Source organism: Rhinichthys klamathensis, unplaced genomic scaffold, assembly GCF_029890125.1.
Source record: "Rhinichthys klamathensis goyatoka isolate OS25496 unplaced genomic scaffold, OSU_Roscu_1.1 h1tg000095l_1, whole genome shotgun sequence".
NCBI lineage: Eukaryota > Metazoa > Chordata > Actinopteri > Cypriniformes > Leuciscidae > Rhinichthys > Rhinichthys klamathensis.
The window spans coordinates 2,398,074-2,419,970 of NW_026606634.1; the positions used below are offsets into that span (position 1 = coordinate 2,398,074).

General features: G+C 42.4%; 1 protein-coding gene across 6 annotated transcripts in view; it reads right to left on the reverse strand.

Annotated features, from left to right (window-relative positions):
- arfgap1 (ADP-ribosylation factor GTPase activating protein 1) overlaps positions 1-21,071 on the reverse strand; it is a 31,847-nt gene extending 10,776 nt beyond the window's left edge. For 3 of the 6 annotated variants that reach the window (XM_056252554.1, XM_056252552.1, XM_056252550.1), the window contains exons 1-9: positions 20,842-21,071; positions 18,472-18,536; positions 17,592-17,701; positions 13,508-13,679; positions 11,383-11,483; positions 4,752-4,838; positions 3,492-3,603; positions 3,306-3,362; positions 3,074-3,106 (exon numbers count right to left, since the gene is read on the reverse strand). In XM_056252554.1, coding sequence (XP_056108529.1) covers positions 3,074-3,106; positions 3,306-3,362; positions 3,492-3,603; positions 4,752-4,838; positions 11,383-11,483; positions 13,508-13,679; positions 17,592-17,701; positions 18,472-18,531 — 732 coding nt within the window. In that variant the 5' untranslated portion in view covers positions 18,532-18,536; positions 20,842-21,071. The remainder of the gene's footprint in view (positions 1-3,073; positions 3,107-3,305; positions 3,363-3,491; positions 3,604-4,751; positions 4,839-11,382; positions 11,484-13,507; positions 13,680-17,591; positions 17,702-18,471; positions 18,537-20,841) is intronic. The other 3 variants (XM_056252556.1, XM_056252555.1, XM_056252551.1) reach the window with 1 other exon arrangement.
- Between the last annotated feature and the right edge of the window lie 826 nt (positions 21,072-21,897).

Here is a 21,897-nt window from a genome sequence, read left to right on the forward strand (position 1 = left end):
TGTTTTCCCCCGTCTCAAATCGAGCCGTTCGACCGTGTGACGTCACACGCTCGGAAGCCCCTCCCACGATTGTTGATTGACAGGAGCGTTTCAACACAGACCCGCTCTCGCTCGTGAGAGCTGTCAATCATAGTCTGCGCGGATCGGCGCGGTCATTGTTGATATGCTGGAGCACTGTCTATGAGCAGAATGGCGTCTAAGCGATTGTGGTGTTCTGTTCTTGGGTGTAATAACGAACACAGTCATTTTAATGTTCCTAAATCCGAACCGCTGAAGACGCAGTGGCTGTGTTTGTTTTCGAAGGGAATATTCCCCACGAGCAACGTCAATGCTTTCATGTTTGCGCGAATCATTTCACACACCAGACTGCTTTATAAACGAGGATCAGTATACAGCTGGTTTTGCTAAGAAGCTGCTCCTGAAAAAAGATCGGTACCAGATATTTGTGTTCCTGCTGAATCTCCAGAAGAACGGAAGTGAGTGTAACGTTTTATTAAACTTTATATTAATATATTAATCTTTGCAAATCGCTTCACGATGAATGCGTCTAAGGTTTACACTCAGGGTACATTACGGCATGTTTTCTATGTACGACGTTCTCAATATAATTCATAATCCCACGTTTACACTGAACAACGCGTTATGGTTATTGTGTTATTGAGTTACAAATGGTGTACGCACAGAACAGAGGGGCGGGGTGAGCAAAGCTCATTATCATTTAAAGTCATATACACTGAAACGGCGTGCTGAAAACAGAGCTGTTTTTGACCAGGTAAAATAAGTGTTTTCTTACAATACTAATGAGAATTTTTAATTAAAGTATATTACAAACTTTTCATTTAGACCCTAAAGAATCATATTAGCTTGTACAAAAATGGCATTATACTACCCCTTTAAACCATCATCTTTCCCGTGGGTCATTCTGACCGGAAACTTTGTTTAAAAAATTGTATTGAGTGTTCATCAGAGTGTTCACCCTAGGACTTCTGTTGCACTTGAACCATGAATACACACATACACAAAAATGAATAGATTCGAGGATTTAAAACAGTAACAAATCCTTCACTCGCAGGTCAATTTGAGCCCCTTAGGAATGAATGGAATGCTTCAGTACACATAGAAAACCTAAAATGCTCAAAATTAAAACTAAAAAGCTAAAACTTTACCAATAAATGATTTTATAAATGTCTACATGTGTATCTAAATGCACACAGAAGTGAAACTGACTTTAGGACCCAGCGGAACAGCTCATTTGCTCTATATAGAGATATAAGCCCATCTAGAGTCATGAAATATCATGTTATATTATTTTTTTCCACATGAGGTCGGCAAAGACACAATGTAAGATATTTTGAGCTGAATTAAAAGGTTTATGCATGAAATTTTGAGTTATTTTGAATTTAAGTTGAACTAATGTGAGGAATGTGCTTAAATTACTATTTATTTGTTATTCATTGATCAAATCTAGTAATTTTAAAAAAAAAAATCTCCAAAAATTTGCATTAAAAATAGAAAAAAAATATCAAAATGAAATAAAATAAGCTTTCTGGATTACAATTATTGACTACAGGGGGACTTTAAAAGTGGTCCGTTCGTGCGTGTATCCTGGATGTAATGTGCACGTCATGCGAGAGGTTATGAACTCAACCATTTCGAGAAAGTGTTTCGTAGAGCTGGAGCAAGGTGAGCATTTGTAGATGAAAATGACGGAGTGTTTCGCTAGAAAAAGACCCTTATTAGTCAGCTGGGATCGTGTGGAGCCCAAAATAAAGCTGCCGAAATATGGATTTTGGGCTGTCAAAAATGGACAACGGTGCGCATCATTCACTTGCATTATATGGAGAAAATCCTGCTCCAAAACCTATATTTCTCTTTGGCTGAAGAAAGAAAGTTATATGCATCTTGGAAAGCCTTTGGGTGAGTAAATACATCATTTTTAGGTGAACTATTCCTCTAAAGGTTTCTAGAGCTGTTGTCCATGTGTTCCTCAAATCAGTGTTTCATCTCACAAGTCATGTGTGTATTCACTCACACACACTCTCTCTCACAATCACACACACACACACGCGAGATAAACTAGAGACCGATGCAGATCTGACGGCTGAGTCTATTCCCATTCACAAGCTCTCGGTCTCGATTGCGATCTCAATTCGATTTCAATTTAAGAGCACCAAATTTTGTGATGGAATTGGCATCATTTGAAAGCTGATTCTTTAACTCTTATCACAAGCGATGGCTTATTGCGATTATTAGATGGTCGGAGTGCTACAAATGATGTTTAGTGGCGTTTTGTTCATGCATCAACTGAAAACACCATGGATTAACAGATCAATCTCGGGATTCAAGTATCAGTATCGGTTTGTTTAAATGAAGATGGATTAAAATAGGGCTGGCTCCTAATAGTTGACGAGAAGAGGCTTAAATTGACCAAACTTTAATTAGTCGGTTGATCACAGAAAAAAAAAACGCTTTAACGTTAATCTAGATAAATGTGCGCTACTATTCGGCACACATCCCAGTGTGTGTGTGGAGTTTGAAAGATAAATGAGCAGGACATGTTTAACCTAACGCGCTTCTCTCTGTACATGCACATCCACTATACGCGAGTCAGGCAACTTCACACACTTTATTAATAATTAATAAAATGTTCAGACAGTTTCTGTTTTTTTCTGACACATTCATAATCATTCTCACTTGTTCTCAAATGAAAAGTGCATTATAAATAAAATGTATTATTATTATTACTTATGCTGGTGAGATTTATGTGTGCACTTGATCGCTTCATTTGTATTTTAAAGGCTCATTGTTATGGTTTGGTATTTCTGTTATGTAGAATGTTACATATAATATTCTTTCTCAGCCCTCAAACTGAAACCATTTTCCAATGCCATGCCACTCCCAGTATATATCCGAGTAATCAAATTAATATCATAAACATGCAACTAGTCGACTTAGAAGAATCGGGGGCAGCTCTAGATTAAAATCTGGAAATTGATATTTTCAAGCCAGTCCTCATAAACCAGCTTCAGATCAGATTTGTGTGTTAGTGAGACTCAAACATTATGACACGCACCTTCAGAGTTGCTTGACTGGCCAGTTTTGTGGTCTGTGAAGAAGAGAAGATAAAAAAATAAATAAAAAAAAGGTTTCTTTATAAATCACAATCCCATCAGTTATTATGCATGAGAAGTTCATTGTAGTGGATTGATCATTCTCACACTCACACACACAATCTCACACACTCAAAATCACAGACACAAAATCACACACACACACACTACAAAAAACACACGTGATGTACTTACACTATCTTTAGCGACAGACGCAAACTTGCTGGCTCCGACAGTGAAACTGCTCCAGCCCTGAAACACACGCGACAGAGACGACGTTAATGACGCCTGACGGACAGTTATTATAACAGAGGGTGATTATAACAGTTATTATAACAGAGAGTGATTATAACAGTTGTTATAACAGAGCTGCTGTATTACCGAGTAGAGAGAGGACATGGTGTTATTGAGGAAGTCTTCATCTTTCTTGGGCGGGATGGGAGTGTTTCCGAAGCCCACATATCGATTCTCCTGCGCGCCGGACGCTCCGGCACTGACATAATAATACATTATTATTAATACATAATAATTACTGATCACAGATTAGAGCTGCACACATACGGACTGACGGTGTGCTTCTAATACGAGACTGTGAACACTCGTTACATCACTATCTAGGGCTGCCTGTGTATCTGTGTGTCAGCCAGTAAGACGCGAGCGTTTGAGTCATGTGCTGCTTGAGCATGGCACAAATCACACTCATTTGAGTCTATATCGAGATCACAATTATTTAACAATAAACACTGACTTTTGAAAGATCATGCATTTATTGAACTTTTAAAACAAAAGCCTTTTGGATTTAAAAAAAAAAATGTATATGTAAAAAAAAGATAAATAAATGAGATATAAATATATACACAAACCAGTGTTATTTTAGTTGTACTAATATATAATAATATTAATATTTTAAATTACCTTTTTTTTTCACATTAATTTTAGTTTGTCAGTAATTTCATTATGTGCTTTTGTCGTTTTAGAAGTTTTTTATTTATTTAAAATTGCTATTTAGGTTTATATTTCAGTTTTCGTCAGTTTTAGTTATCTATTTCCAGTAAATAATTTTAGTGCTACAACCACAACTCAATTCAGTTTATTGTCAAGGCAACATTTCTAATTTGAGTTTAACCCTCTGGGGACCAAGGTGTTTTTGGGGTCCTTGAGATGTTTTGACATGCCCTGACATTTGTGCTTTTTTCAGTTGCTTATAAACATATTACTGGCATATTAGTTGAAAAACTTAACCCCAGAGGGTTAAGTTTTTCAACTTATTTTAATATTTTATTTCAGCTTTATTTCAATTAACAGAAATGTTTCTAACAGTTTTAGTTAACTATGATAATACTTTAATCGCTCGACCAATCACAAAACACTGCTCCAGCCGACCAATCAGAGCACAGTGTGCTTTTCAGAAGGAAGGGCTTCATGGAGACAGGAAGTAAACAGAGCGTTACTGACAGACTGGGAAGAGAGGAGCCGCAACAATAGAGAATATATATAATTAATATATAATAATAATAATATATATATAAACCTGCTCTAGTAGAGACCAAAAAACTACATGAAGACTGTTAAAGGTCATTGTAGGTCCTCTTTAATCATGTATCAACTGAACAGATTGATCAATAATGGAGTGAAACTCACTTCTGGTAAGAGTTGACATCATCAGACAGCCAGTCCTCGAAGGCTTTATCAGAGTGAGAGTGATTCTGACCCGCAGCGGCACTGGACCTGCAACGACATCATCATATCATCATCATCGACGACATCACTCATCATCATCAACGACATCACTCATCGACGACGACATCACTCGTCATCATCAACGACATCACTCATCATCACCATCGACGACATCACTCGTCATCATCAACGACATCACTCATCATCATAGACTTCATCACACGTCATCATCGACGACATCACTCATCATCATCATCATCGACGACATCACTCGTCATCATCAACGACATCACTCATCATCATAGACGACATCACTCGTCATCATCAACGACATCACTCATCATCATCATCATATCATCGACGACATCACTCAACATCATCATCAGACTACATCATTCATCACTCATCATCATCATATCAACATCGACGGCATCACTCATCATCATCGACGACGACATCACTCGTCATCATCAACGACATCACTCATCATCATCATCATCATATCATCGACGACATCACTCATCATCATCATCAGACGACATCATTCATCACTCATCATCATCGACGACATCATTCATCATTGACGACATCACTCATAATCATCATCATCATCGGCGATATCACTAATAATCATCATCATCGACGACATCACTCATCATCATCATCATCACTTGCTCGTTCCGAGGTGGCCGCAGTGGATCGGGCTTTTTCTGTTGCCGGCCCAAGACTGTAGCCATGTTTCCATCCACTTGTCAATCGAATTATCTGAAGTTCGGTAAAAAACCTCATGCGAATAAAGCTGGTGAAAGTGTGTTTCCATCAAACGGCTTTAAAGCGGATAAAAACATGTGTACGTGTGGATGGAAACATAGCTTGTGTAAAGCTCTTCACCTGACCTCAGATCTGCACCCTCAACTGACATTTTAAATCTCGATTGAAAACACATTTGTTTTCTATGGATTTTAAAATTTTGGCAGTTGTATCTTATTTTATTTTGTGTATGTAGGTTTTTTCTTTTCTTTTCCTCGCTGCTTTCTGTTATTTTTGTTGGTGTTTTTTTATTAATATTGACTTTTGTCTTGTGTTCCCTTATCGAGTCGGTCTCTCGACATTACGTATAGGGAAATCCATTTTCCTCGAATCATGAAGTCTGATAGAATAACTCTTTTGCTTGCAAATAGCCAATGGCAGTCCCGCCATCACCTGATTGGCTGACACTGCTCAATATAGGTGACGGCGGGCGCCAAAAACCTTAGAATCTTTTTTCTTCACTCGAGTCTGTTTCACCGTTTGATTTATGCATTCAGAGCGGAGTAAAAGTAGGAGTTTTTATCCCCTCTCGCGTTCCGGTGGATTATACTATGTCTCTTTGTCGCACGTGTGGTGGACCCATCGAATTCCCGGATGCACACAAACTTTGTGTGCTGTGCCTGGGTCGGGACCACGCTGAGGCGGCACTTGAGGGATCGGGATGTCCCGCCTGTGAGGAGCTTCCCATCAAGATCCTTCGTGCAAGGCTGGCCGTTACACGTAACGACAACCTTGTGTCTCCTGCCTCTCCCCAGTCTGCCGCCGTCGAGCCGCGGACCGGGAGACAGCAGAGATTTCCATCCGCGGGATCTGTTGAGGCGCTGACGTCGGCCCAAGGCCCACGCCATCCTCACGTGGCAGAGCCCGTGACTTACTCTGAGGCCTCTTACCGCCCTCCTCAGGAAGCGCGGGAAATGGTCTCGTTTGGATACGACGATGACGACGCCATGTCCACCAATGCCTCCGACCCAGGAGCATGGTCCGAATCTCCGTCTGAAGGCGCCCCCGCCTCTTTGGATGCGGAGCTTATGGCCATTCTCTCAGAGGCGGTGGCAGATATGGAGCTGGAGTGGACGGCGCCCAAGGAGCTGCCGTCGAAAAGATGGATGGACGGTTCCTTCCTCGGCGCGGGCCGTCAAGCTGAAGCCCCGCGGAGACCCGCCCCCTTTTTCTCTGAGGTCCACAAGGAGCTCACCAGATCATGGCGCTCCCCTTACTCAGCCCGAGCCCATGCACAAGGTACCCAGCTGCTGACTACAGTGGAAGGGGCTGAGAAATTAGGGTACGCTCGGTTGCCTCCCGTCGAGGATGCCATCGCGGCTCATCTGGCGTCTTCTCCTGGCTGGAAGACCGCCCAACTGCCTTCCAGACCATGTCGCGCTACTGCCCACATGGCTGAGAAGGCTTACACTTCTGCTGGACATGCAGCATCTGCCCTCCATACGATGGCAATTCTGCAGGTTTTCCAGACGCGACTCCTAGGGTCCCTGGATGAGGGAAGCCCGGACCCTGAGTTGCTCAGGAAACTGCGCACGGCGGCAGATCTCGCTCTGGCGGCGTCTAAGAAGGTCGCTCAGGGAATCGGCCGCAATATGGGCAGTCTTGTGGCCCTGCATCGCCATCTGTGGCTAACGCTGTCGGGGATGCGCGATACTGACAAAAGGCAGTTCCTGGACGTTCCGGTAAGCCCCACGGGCCTTTTCGGTGTTGCGGTGGAGTCGTTATCCGACAAGTACACAGAGACCGTCAAGCAGTCTAAAATGATGCCTCATCTGCTGCCGAAACGGTCTCAAGCCCCCCCGGCGGCGAGATCCAGATCTTCCTCTGCGCAGCGCACAGCGGGACCTACCAGACGCGCGCCCCCGAGCGCGGCAGAACGTCGCGAGCCAGAGCCCCCCTTCCGCCAGAGGCAGTTCAGGAAGCAGCAGTGCGAAGCCGGCCTCTAGTAGCCAAGGACCCCCGGCGGGCAAAAAAGAGCGGCATTCCTGATGCGTGTGTCGGGGAGGAGAGAGCGCTGGACGTGTTCGTCGGACCCGCTGCAAAGAGGGCGTGTTCCCGCCCAGAGTTCGACGAGTATGTGTTGATTTTGAAACCGCTGTGTTCTGTTTCAATAAACAAAGTGCATTACATGTCTCAGCAAAAGAGCTTTCTTCCTCTCAACACTATTACCCGCGCCATAAGCGAAACCTCTCCCCCGGGAGACGTTTCGCAGAGCGGAAGCTCGGGGAAACCCGAGAAGGTGGCTATTTATGTCCCCGTGCAAAGAGCCGCGGACGAGCCATCTGCCCTCCATGTAGCGGCCAATGCTTCCCCGGTGGCTGGCGCTCAGCCCCCGCCGCAGCATTCATTAAAGCCCCCCCTATCGAGTCACCTGGGTGCGTGGTCGACACTACCGACGGCATCACTGTGGGTGTTAAACACGATAAAACGCGGCTATACGCTCCAATTCGCTCGCAGACCACCCCGCTTCGGCGGTGTGATTTTGACAGAGGTGTCAGAACAGAGCGCCCCGTTACTTCGGGAAGAAATCTCCTCTCTCCTGGCCAAACAAGCAGTAGAGACAGTTCCCGAAGAGCGGAAAAACTCCGGTTTCTACAGCCGTTATTTTCTTGTACCAAAGAAGGACGGAGGTATGCGCCCTATTTTGGATCTGAGATTACAGAACAAAGCGCTCGCGAAACGCGCGTTCAAAATGTTAACAGTGAAGCAGATCCTCGCGCACATTCAGCCCGACGATTACTTCCTTGCAGTGGATCTAAAGGATGCATACTTCCATATTCAGATAGCCCCGCATCACAGGCGCTTCCTTCGGTTTGCATTCGAGGGTGTAGCATACCAGTTCAAAGTGTTGCCGTTCGGGCTGGCCCTGGCACCCCGTGTATTTACAATGTGCATGAATGCAGCGCTTGCTCCCCTGAAGCTCAGTGGAATGCGCATTCTGAACTATCTCGACGACTGGTTAGTCATCGCGCGCTCGAAGAGTGTCCTTGTGGAACACAGACACAGACTCCTCGCCCACCTGACGGATTTGGGACTGTCTGTGAACATGCAGAAGAGCGCGCTTCAACCGTGCCAGTCCATCACATTCCTCGGTATGGTGCTGGACTCACGCACTATGATCGCGAAGCTATCAAAGGCGAGAATCCAGTCGATTCAGAGTGCGTTAGCCCTATTCGTTCAAGGCAGAGCCATCCCCTTAAAAACGTTTCAGAGGCTACTCGGTCTAATGGCAGCTGCAGCCTCCGTGTGCAGACTGGGCTTATTACACATGAGGCCGCTTCAGCACTGGTTACAGGGACGCGTACAGCCGCGGGCATGGAGAGCGGGAACGGAACGCCTTGTTATAACGCGTTCATGCCTGGAGACTCTAGCACCGTGGTTCGGCACGACCATGTTCGAGCAGGGAGCTGCTTTGGGCAGAGTGGTCAGACGTGTAGTGGTCACTACGGATGCGTCGCTGTCAGGCTGGGGAGCCCTCTGCGATGGCAGACTGGCATTCGGTACGTGGACAGGAGATCGGACGCGCTGGCATATAAACTGCTTGGAGATGGAAGCGGTTCATCTAGCGCGGCGTGGTTACCTCCCATTTGTGAAAGACCGTCATGTTCTCATCAGAACGGACAACACGGCGGTGGTGGCGTACATAAATCGCCAGGGAGGTTTACGTTCGCGATCCCTGCAGGGGCTAGCGAGGCGGTGTTATTATGGACGGACAAAGTACTACTGTTGATTCGAGCAGTGCATGTGCCGGGCAGTTTGAATTGCGTCGCGGACATGCTGTCCAGGGATGGCATTGTGCACGGAGAGTGGAGGCTTCATCCGCAGACGGTAAACATGATCTGGAATCTGTTTGGCAAAGCGGAGATCGATCTCTTTGCATCGCAGGAGAACGCCCACTGCCCGCTGTTCTTTGCATTGACGACGGCCCCTCTAAAGGGAGACGCACTGTCGAGCCGCTGGCCGAAGGGGCGGAAGTATGCTTTTCCTCCGATCAAGTTAATGCCGCTGGTGCTGCAAAAGATCAGGGAGGAGAGATGTGCGTTGGTTCTGGTAGCGCCAAAATGGCCCAACCAGCCGTGGTTCCCGGAGCTAGTGAACATGGCGCTTTTTCCCCCGTGGCGGATACCGCCGAGAAGAGACCTCCTATCTCAGGCGAGGGGGACCATATGGCACCCCAACCCGGAGCTGTGGGACCTGCCCACTGCACTGTGGGACCTGCACGTGTGGCAGATCAGCACGGAGTATCACAGCGGGTGCTACAGACAATAGCAGAGGCTAGAGCCCCTTCAACGAGGCGCTTATACGCTCTAAAGTGGAGGGTGTTTGCTAACTGGTGTGTTGACAAAAAGGAGGACCCCAGGAATTGCGATATCTCCATTATTTTGACCTTCCTACAGGAACGTCTGGATGCTGGCAGTTCGCCATCTACACTGAAAGTTTACGTGGCCGCTATTGCTGCTTGTCGTAATGTAGATGGCCATTCAGTGGGGAAACACCCTTTGATAACGGGTTTCCTCCGGGGAGTGAGGCGGCTTTTCCCCCCCCGCCTTGGTCAAATGCCGGTTTGGGACCTGTCGTTAGTGCTTAGTGCGCTGTCTGACCCGCCTTTCGAACCAGCTGAGTCTAGTGACATCAAAGTTCTCTCATTCAAGACGGCGCTTTTGCTCGCGCTAGCCTGCGGTAAGCGGGTGGGGGACTTGCAGGCTCTGTCAGTGAACAGTGCATGTATGCAGTTTGGACCGGAAGATTGCATGGTCAGACTTTTACCCAAGCGCGGATACTCGCCTAAAGTGCTCTCAACTCCATTCAGAGCCCAGGTGGTTACAATTCCAGCATTTTGCCCCGATTAGGGTCAGTATTTCAGAGTCTCAGAAGGACGCTTTGTGCCCCGTGCGTGCCCTGCGTGCTTATGTGAACAGAACTAGCCATTTTCGAACTTCAGAGCAGCTCTTCGTCTGCTACGCGGGTGCCAAGAAAGGCGGCGCGCTGTCGAAACAGAGGCTATCACACTGGATAGTGAAGGCTGTGCGACTGGCTTATACTTCTCAGGGAGCCGTTTGCCCTGTAGGGGTGCACGCCCACTCCACTAGGAGTTTGGCGTCATCATGGGCGTGGGCGAAAGGCATGTCTATCCAGGACATTTGTTTCGCGGCAGGCTGGTCGTCTCGTAATACGTTTGCGAGATTCTATAACTTGAATATTCCTTCATTCACACCACATGTACTGTCAGTACAGGGAGAGAAAGCTGAGCTGTAATTGGACTAGGCTAGACATGCCCCTAATGGCGCACACTCTAGCCGCGGTTTCGACTAAGTGTGAGTTATTAGCAATATAAAGCTATCTGTTCTCTATATTGTGTCCTTATTATTATGCCCGCATTCATAAGCCGGCAGTGTATTCCTAAGCACCAATCACCTTGCTGCAATTCCCCATTCATTCAGTTCAGCGTTGCTTAACTGTGTGGGAGGGGCCACGTTGGTGCGGATGCCGACTTGGCTCTGTGCCAAGAGGTGTTTTCAACCAGGTCCGGTGGCGGTTTCCTGAGCTGTATAGGGATTAGCGCTTGTGCTATCCTCAGCTCGTTCTAGCTGGGCGGGGTTTTTCCCACGCGGCGGGGGTTTTATTGTTCCCCATACGTAATGTCGAGAGACCGACTCTCAGGGAACTACGGTTACGTGAGTAACCAGAGACGTTTGTTTTATCATGATGTGTCATTCTCTGCAGACTGCCTCCAACTGTACAGCCCTTTAGAAATAAACTAGACTCGACTTGCGTGTCGTACCGGTGTGAAGCGCTCAGGCCACTCTTGGCTTGTGGAGGCGTCCAGTTCCTCGCAGACGAGTCCTCGATGCTCCACTCCTTCCCTTCAGCCAGAGTCACCACCTTTAACACACCCACACAACTTTAACACAAAGAGTAGAGAATCTCCGTATCCAAAAACAACTGAAGAAGAGGATCAGTGTAAACATTGGCTGTGTTGGAAGTCGCCCACTATACCCTCATTCGCTATTCCCTACATCAGTCCACTAATGTAGTCCACTTGAAGAGAATGAAGACGAGTGAGTGTGTGAGTGAGTGAGTGAGTGAGTGAGTGAGTGAGTGAGTGAGTGAGTGAGTGAGTGAGTGAGTGAGTGAGTGAGTGAGTGAGTGAGTGAGTGAGTGAGTGAGTGAGTGAGTGAGTGAGTGAGTGAGTGAGTGAGTGAGTCAGACACTGAGTGCCGCTTTTCTATAGTTTGTGCTTGCGGTTTAATAATCATTTGAAACTCTGCAAACTAGCCGCTCCAGTAGTGATGAACAGATTTATCTTGAACTCTGTCATGGAAACTATGTATAATTAAACATTTTAATACTCAATTAATAAGGAGCTTAAACCTGTATGATGTTACGCTGGATCAGTGGTTTGGGAAATGGATGGATGATTGATTCAGCGAGCGCCACCTTCTGGTAAGACGCAGGAATTCATTCAGCACGCGACTCTCGCAGTGCATTATGGGTATTCTCCAGCCGATGAGCGTACATCGGATGCTATGATCAGATGTACACTCGTTGTTGCAGTGCATTGTGGGATTGGATGAGTGCACTTTATAATGTCCACTATGGTTACAGACTTAATACAAATGTCTATTCCCTCATATAGTGCCCTATTTAAGACTAAAGAGGCGATTTCAGACACAGACCAGAAGCTAACATGATCATCAAACAACTTCCTATAAACTCCCTAACGTTACCAAATGAAAAATCGAACCCATTAAGAGGAAACGGCTACAATGACAAAATATTTTGGGAGTTTTGTGAATATGATCAAAAATGCTACCGTTGGCTGGCAACTTGAAAACAAAACACTGGGCTGGAATGATTAACCAGTTGAAAACCGTAATTATTAACTCTAAGAAAAAAATAATGGTTAATAATATTTATTATTCCATTATTAATAATAGACTTTATTTAAATTTTAAATAGTAAAATGTTCTGTTTCGTGAAATACAAATTTAAATGTTTATTTAGATTCTTAAATTTAGATTTTCTAAAATGCCAGTTGGTGTTTAAAAAGTAACTAAAGTAAATTAATAAATAAAAATATAAAATAAAATAAAACAATTCCCTCTCCCGTTTCTTTAATTTGGGCACAATGTTTACGAACAGCATTTCTTGCCTGATGTGTTATTGTTCCCATTATTTATTTGCTGTCCCAGAAGGAATTCAACTGGAGTCTATGACCTGTTCATTTGACTGTTAAAACTATTTATTTATTTTATTTGAATGCGTTTGTTTTTTTGGCATTTTTTTGGCAACTTTATGCATCCTGATAAAGTTATCTTGGCCTTTAGAATTAAAATAGCCCCACATCATCACACACCCTTCACCATATAGACATGGTTATATTTCAGTTAGTCTAATAGCTGGTTTGATTTGCATTGAGAGATGATCTTATTGGAAAGTACCCCATGCAGACTCTAGGTGTGGTGAAGGGTGTGTGTGATGTGGGATATTTTAATCCCAAAGCCCAAGGGAACTTTATCAGGATGCATAGTGTCCTGGATCCATGAAATAACTGGCCTTTAAAAATATAAATCTGCCCCTCTATGGGGATTTAACACAGGGGTGTCCTGACTTATTCACTCTGTATTTTAAGGAAGAACATTTATTTATTTACGATACATTATTCATTCAAAGATGATTTTTGATTCCTCTTTTTAGTCAACTTTAGCATGGGTGTGTTCACTTATGCTAAGCACTGTGTGTCTCAGCAGCTGATTATCTGTGAGAGCACGGTGAGTGTGTTGACCGAACTGATTAATAAAACAACTAACATGATCAAGATACTGGGGTGGAAAGAGTTAATAATTAGGGTTTTCAGCGGATTAATAAAGGAACAGATGATGTGTAGCGTCAGTGAAGCGTCTCACCTTGTCTCTGAAGAGCGCAGCCGCTTTACTGTTGTACTTCTCCTGTAAGCTCCAGCCGGGCTCGTAGTCGTCCTGCAGCTCCAGGAACATGCGGAACTTCCTGTTCCCTCCCATCTTCATCTTCTCCAGCTCGATGTCCTTCCACTTGTCCATCGAAACAGATCGAACAAAGCTATGAGGAGGAAGACGGAGCTCACCAATTATGTTTTTTTTTTTTGTAATTATGTATAGTCATATGCTTAAAATATCTCCTCAATTTACAAAATAAATAAATATATATATTAGGGGTGCACGATTCAGAAAATGTCACGATTCGATTCGATACCGATTTTTTGTCTCAAGATTCGATTCAAAATCGATTTTCGATTCAAAAACGATTCTCGATTCAAAAAACGATTCGCAGTATATAAATGTAGTTTACTTTTTCCTGTGATTGATTGCAGTAGACACAATTTAAAAGAAAAAAAACACAGCAAATTAAATGTAGTTTGATATTACTTTATATGACTTCATACAAAAATAAAAACTTCTGCAACTAAAAAGTGCAAAGTGCCAAGGTTTGGCCAGCTTACATTTAATTCAAGTTTAAAATAAAACTTAAACAGAAGCTTTTACATTTAGCTTTAAAGTGCTGTAGTCAGATCAAACAAACAATTATGCTAAATGTGGTTTAAGGACTACTTCAGCTACCAGGCTGACTGTTGAAATGTGAACTCGACTGGGCACATTGAACTTCCTAAAAATATATACTAATGTCGATAGAACCCTTGCGAAATTATTTTAAATAGATAAAAAAAAAGCCACCGCTACTGGTAACATCTATGGTTAGATTGATTTGTTTAGATCCAGTGAAGTCGTTCATAGGCGTAATTTGCGGGTATCTCCAGTTAACTAGCAGAGCATTTATTTAGTTCGCTATTAAGAGATCTGTTGTTTTTGAAATCAAGCTGAGCGCTCGTGTCCGCTGCTATCAGTGTCATGGATACAGTGTTCTCTGTGGCTCGCGCAGTCTTCACTCGGACGCGCGCTTTAATCTATCGCCGTTGTGGAGACTCCGGTAAAATCACAAAATAAAATGCTCACAAACGTGATGAACATATTCGGTTTTGATGAGAGAGAGAAAACACTATACGAGTGCGGTTTAGAACCCGTAACCTCTGACACGCTTGGCAAAAGATCTACAGAACTCAAACATAAGATCTGCGGATCGATGCATTTATTCACGGGTTGAGCAGAGAGGCTGCACAGTTTGACCAGCGGGCGGCAAGAACTTGCAATGTATAATCAGACCGGCCCTCGCAGCCTCGAAACACTACCGGACCACTGGTAAAAGTCCCGACTCACCCGATTGCCACTCCACCCGTGCACGCCATTAAAAAAAAAAAAAAAATGAATCGATTTTTGGAATTCTATGAATCGATTCTGAATCGGTAAAGATTGAATCGCGATTCAAATGTGAATCGATTTTTTTGCACACCCCTAATATATATATATATATATATATATACACACATACACACACACATTTATAAAACTGTTAGTTCCAATCCTTGATTCTGATTGGTCAATAGCTGTTTTTTTTCACGATAAACGCGGCTATAACCGCCTCACTCAACGGTTCTATGTATCACTACACAACACCCCTAGCAACCACTCTTAGCAACGTAAACACGTAAACAAAATGAGATGTTTGATCTCATTGATATTGTTCATTAAAGCTAGAGTAGAGTATTGAGAGATCGAGTAAGCGAGTGTACCTGCATTTACAGTAGACATAGCATTTTCCTTCAGGTCAGTCCTATATTCATAATAAAAACATCCGTTTAAATGTCCGCTGCGATATCTTGTCTTTTTACCAGTTAAGGGTTTTCCCGTGCCGATAGTCTGAGTAGCATCTGCCTGCAGTCCCGGAGGCTGCATTTTCAGGACCCCACTTCTAGGACCGCATTTCTAGGACCCTAGGTTTTTAGTGACAACGCCACCTACCGAATTAGAGGACCAGCGAAAATGGATGACATTCAGAGTGTGAGTATCAAATGCGAATCAATTTTTATTTGTTTAACTTTAAAAACAATTGTGATGCATTTCATTGGAAAGTTAACGTTGCCAACGTGCTGGTGATTTGCTAAACAGTCTTGAATGCATAGCCATCATATACTAGCCTCTAATGCTGGAAAATGAAATACTACGGTTCATTTAACGGAGCTGTTGCATGATAGGCTAAGCCTGTGTTGACTTACTTACAGCACAATAAACTGTACCATGTTCGTTCTGAAAGCTTGTTAATTACTCATTGTTTTTCCATTTTAATTCAGTTAAAATAATCGTAATGTTTTCACTGTCACGTGCTCACAGTAAGCCTGTTAACGTTACCCACAATACATGTTATGTGTACGTCTCTTCATTTTGACATGGTTTTATAAAGTTGGTTGAGACATATGACATTTTAATAGTCAGACATATCAGAGAGGCCATTATAATAATTGACTGTTAAAATCCCACGTGTTAGATTGTGTCATTTACTGTATAGGCCTACTTATATATGGTCAGGAAAAGTCGTGTCAATAATGTTATTTCTATTCAGATTTCTTGCATCTCTCTCTATTATTTTTTTCTCAGTTCAGATGGGCTTTATTGACATGAGTGTTTCTAGAACCTTTGTTCCCACAACATCAAAATCATTTTTTTTTTCCAAATCTTTGAACAGTATGCAATAATTGTATTATGAACAGTAATTGGTATGAAGATTGATATCATTATTTTTTATCATTATCATTACTCTGTGGTAACTAAGATCTTTTAAATATGAAATTTAAAATTAGAGAGTAGAACATGTTCAACTAAATGTTCCTTATTTAATTCACTTCTCTTTCTCTCTCTTAGGAGTCAGTGATGATGTTGTCCATGTGTTTGTCCATCCATTGAAGTGGTTCACGTCATGATCAAATTTGTTTTTGTGTGTGTTCAAGTTCAGTTGTTACATATTATTTTGTAAAATATTTTGTGTGTTCAAGTTCAAGTGTTATATATTATTTTGTAAAATACACAATCAATCTACCCCCTGAGTCATCCTTGTCTTCCCTCTGTACTTGAAAATGTGGTCCATCGAGTGACTGAAAAGGCTATAACATGATTCCTTGTTTATTTTACTTGAGTTATATTATAGTATGCTACTTAGACCCAATTTCTCAACATTCCTAGGAACCTGGTTTAATTGCAATAAAGAAAGTAGTATTTGGGTGTAATAAAACTTTTTAAAAAACTCTAATGTAGTTAAAACTGGGTGGAGATACTGCCTTGGTGGCACTTTTTTCGTTCCTCCAAAACTAGGGTCCTGGAAATGCGTTCCTGGGACTGCGGTTCTCCGACTCGGTAGGTGGCGCTGTCACAAAAAAACTAGGGTCCTAGAAATGCGGTCCTAGAAGTGGGGTCCTGAAAATGCAGCCTCCGGGACTGCAGGCAGATAATATTGGATAGTCTTCTGTCAGTTGCGTCTTCCTTCTCCGTGATCACAAGTTTGAGTCCTTTCTATATAAAAGTCTTCTCTACTGACTGACTGACTCATAAAGACGGTCTTTGTCTCCATCTATTGGCCAAATAATGTGTGTAACTTCTGTTGCTGTTCACGGTCAGGGACTATTTTTTCCAGCGGAAGGAAGGCTTTTAGTGATTTTAATTCATGAAAGTTGCATAGATACATATTTTTCAGATTTAATATTTGTATTGTGTGGTAACCGTGTTATAAAAGCAATAAGGTACTCGAGGCTAGTGCTGTATCGTGAATAAGTCACGGCTAACTCCGCTTCGCGTCGAGGCTAACAACGCCCTTCAGCCGGCGCGTGACTTATACACGATACAGCACAGCCTCTCATACATTATTGCTTACATATACATTCCAGTTTACTGTTTACCATTCTCACTTATTTGTCAAATTTGTTATATAGGATAATTGCACAGAGGATAATTGCTTGTAAAGTGAGAGATTGATTGATTTTGTGCTGAATAGGATTATATACAATTTTATTGTTCTCGTTTGTATAATGACAAATAAAGATTCTGAAATGCATCAAAATGTGAGTCTGACCTGAGGTGGACGCCGAGGCCTCTGTGTCTCCCAGAACACTCCAGACAGATCCAGATCCCGTACGTCACGCTGACCCACTGCGGGTTAAACGCTCCACACTCGAAACACACCTGACCACACACACATACACACACACAACGCTTTAAAAGGACAGTTCACCCAAAAATGAAAATTAGCCCATGATTTACTCACCCTCAACTCATCCTAGGTGTATATGACTTTCTTCTTTCAGACGAATACAATCGGAGTTATATTGAAAAATATCCTGGCTCTTCCAAGCTTTATAATGGCAGTAAAATGGCCGTTTCTGTTTTAAAGTCCATAAAAGTGCATCTATCCATCATGAAAGTGCATCTGACCATCATAAAAGCGCATCTATCCATATTATTATATTATATTATAATCCATATTATATCATGGATAGATGCATTTATGATGGACAGATGTACTTTTATCATGGATAGATGCACTTTTATCATGGATAGATGCACTTTTATCATGGATAGATGCACTTTTATCATGGATAGATGCACTTTTATCATGGATAGATGCACTTTTATCATGGATAGATGCACTTTTATCATGGATAGATGCACTTTTATGATGGATAGATGCACTTTTATGATGGATAGATGCACTTTTATGATGGATAGATGCACTTTTATGATGGATAGATGCACTTTTATGGACTTCAAAACAGAAACAGCCATTCACTGCCATTATAAAGCTTGGAAGAGCCAGGACATTTAATATAACTCTGATTGTATTCGTCTGACAGAAGAATGTCATATACACCTAGGATTACTTGAGGGCGAGTAAATCATGGGCTAATTTTCATTTGCTAAATTTCATTTTCCTTCACATGCTGACAGACACTCACATTGTTCTCGTCTTCGGTCCGCACCTCCTTCAGCACACGTTTGGTTCTGGGACTGGCCATTTGCCCTGAAACACACAGTGACATCATCATGACATCAGCTCCAGTTCAACTCACAGATTACAGTCTGATATCATCCATTCAACATGTATTGGTGCTACTTTTTCAAATGTTTAAAGATCTTATTGTTTGATCCTTATCCCAGAAAATAGAGAGTCGCACTTTATTAATATCAGGTGTTTTTAACTACTACTGTCAAGTCAAGTCTCCTTCATTTATACAGCGCTTTTAACAATATGGATTGTTTCAAAGCAGCTTTACAGTGATAATAAGAAAATCAGGTTGAATGTACTTATTCGGTTGATGTTTTTTTGCACAACTCTTTATCACAGTCCGCGTGTCACATCTTGCTCTGGTTAACAGCGTAAAGAAATTTCCGCCTGTATTATTGTCAATGTTTTGAGAAGAAAATTATACTCATTTAGTTTCACTTAACAATAAACATAAGTCTAAATAAACAGTTTTAAATATTGACATGATACCCTACCATGTATGCCATCTTTCATTCTAATGTGTAACATGATCTGAGAGACACGAATGTCAGCTGAGATTAACGAGCAGCTCGAGTTACTGCCAGAGGAATGATTTACTTTGATTTTTAATGTTATTTTGTTTATTTTTGCATTATATTATTACCACCTATTATTGTCTACAGTATCACTGCACTCAAACAAGGATACGTTTACGATGATCAAACTGGTTATTTCTGAATAATCGTCTATGGGCTGGAAATATTCCTTTATTTAAACCATTTCAATTGGATGATAGCAGCGTAATGTAAGTGCATTAAAAAGCGAACATTATTGTTTAATACAATAAGTTTCCCCCAACCTTTAATTTCATCCGCACAAAATAGACTTTAGTCGTAATTAATATTTTAAGATTTGTCTAATTCTAATGCTGTTTTAATGTTGTTTGTATTCTTTTCTTGCAGTTCTGCATAAAAATAAAGTAAGGTGATCAGATTCGGAAGTATTGCGCACACACATACAGCGCGCTCCCCTTTAAATCACGAAATTTGCGTCAGAATATTATGACACATATTTTCTTGGTTTCACAATACTCAAAAACAAATCTCAACAATCCCATGCTATGGGCACAGCTGTGGATACAGGCTGGAGGGGACGGTTTTTACGCCCCTATTTAAAGCTTCAGCTTTTCGAATGCGATGAAGATAAAGGCCTATTGAGGTGATACAGGTTTGGTGGTTTAAGGTTGGGTTAAAGAACACCTGTTGTTTCCATCTGTGTTTAGTGTGTAAATGTTTCAGTTTGAGAATTAAAAAGCTCCAGTTCTTCTCTATATCAGTCTCAGTGTTTCTGAACTCCTGAAACGCCTCCATTGTAGTCTTGAGTTTCTTCCGGGAACGAACACGTCACAATATTCCTCATTTAAATAATTCATATGCAGAATAAAGGGGCGGGGCCTGGTTGAGTTAGTTAGTAGTGTGTTGTTATGGTAAGGGGAGGGACATTCCCAAACACACTCGAAGCGCACGACCAATCACAACACACTGCTCCAGCCGACCAATCAGAGCACAGTGTGCTTTTCAGAAGGAGGGGCTTCATAGAGACAGGAAGTAAACAGAGCGTTACTGACAGACTGGGAAGAGAGGAGCCGCAACAATGGAGAATATGAGGAAATAATCAACATTCAAGCGGGAAAACCTGCTCTAGTAGGTTGGTCTAGGGGTTGAAAGTGGTAGTTGTGTAGACTGTCAATGGAGGGACAGAAATGTCTCAGATTTCATCAAGAAAGATCTTGCTTTGTGTTCTGAAGATGAACGAAGGGCTTACGGGATTGGAACGACATGAGGGTGAGTAATTAATGACGGAATTTACATTTTTGGGTGAACTGTCCCTTTAAGAATGTTAATTCCACCACTAGGTTTTGCTAATCAATTAATTTGAACTGTGCTGGTAATGTTATGGTGTATGTGAATGAATTGAATAAACACTTTTGACATTCTCTCTGGTTTATTTTCTGAAGTGACCACAGTTGAGGAAAACTAACTTCAGTGATGTTACATCACAGAAATACTGAGATTGTACTGAACGATCACATTCACCTCGATATACACGTTACTACAAGCAAATTAAAAAACGACAGTTGTCTTTTTGAGTGTGTGTTTGTAACGTGTTTTACAGCTGTGATTGTCGTTCACTATGATCATAACATTAATCAGAGAAGTGATAGTGATGATGATGTTTGTTGAGGAACTGGTTAATCTCGACTATGATCATCAGATGAAACTGTGCCTGATGACAATCTGTGATTCTCACACCGATCGTGATGTTATTGTGATGATTTTACCTGCTGGGTTTGTCTTCAGCTCTGAAGATGATGAAGATGAAGATGATTTCTCTAAGTAGATCTCATTTACTCATGAACTGTCACGTGAAGCGATGTCCAGCTTCGATCACCCGCTGATCTGTGGCATTTACCGCGTTTAATCACCGGTTTATCCGACAAGCCTGACCATTGATCACTGTTGCGCTGGCAGACAGCGGCATTCTGGGACATCCGCGCTACGTCACGCCTGCGTCATCGGCGTGGTGACGTCTCGAATCGTGACGCGAGCGTGCGTGCGCGTGCGCCCCCTGGCGGAAGAGAAGCGGCGCAGTCTCCTTATTTTGTATTCTTATTAAAGACATTCAGACCAGTTTTGTGAGACAATGTGTGTGTTAGGGTCCGTGTATCTTTTGGTCATTTGATTTCCTGTTTGGAATGGAATAACGAGAAATGAAATCCAGCTCGTTTATTCGTTTTTTTTGTTTAGTTTAAAAAACGAAAAATTAGATTTTGGCTCGATTTTTCATTTTTCGTTTGTGGTTTACAAATCGGTTTATGGGTTCGATATTTCATTTGCACACGTGGGCGGCGCTGAAACGCCCCTTTCATCTGATTGGTCAAACCGCTCCGCCTTCAGTACAAGCTTTTCTTTCTGTCGGGCAGAATAAGAGTATTAATAAATGCACTTTAATAAAACAATGTCTGAAACCACCACTCACTGTTAACTACGCACAATATTTGAAGCAGAGATATTGCTGGTCACGTAACTCGTGCTGCTGCGACTTGCAAGCGACCCCAGTAATGTGAGCCACAGTAGACCTATATGACAGATTACTTTAGCATGATGTATTTCCCATTGATAAATACAGTGCAAATAGTTCCGTCTCTTTGGATAAAAGGGAATAGGAAAAAAAAAATCAATAACTGAACTGTACCATGATAAAATATGTCCGTAGATGTCCGTAGATGACCTACCCATAACGGTTACATTAGAGTTAGGGGATAACACAGTTTGTACAGTATAAAAATCATGATGTCTAAAGTTCCCATAAAACATGAAAACCCAATGGGAATATA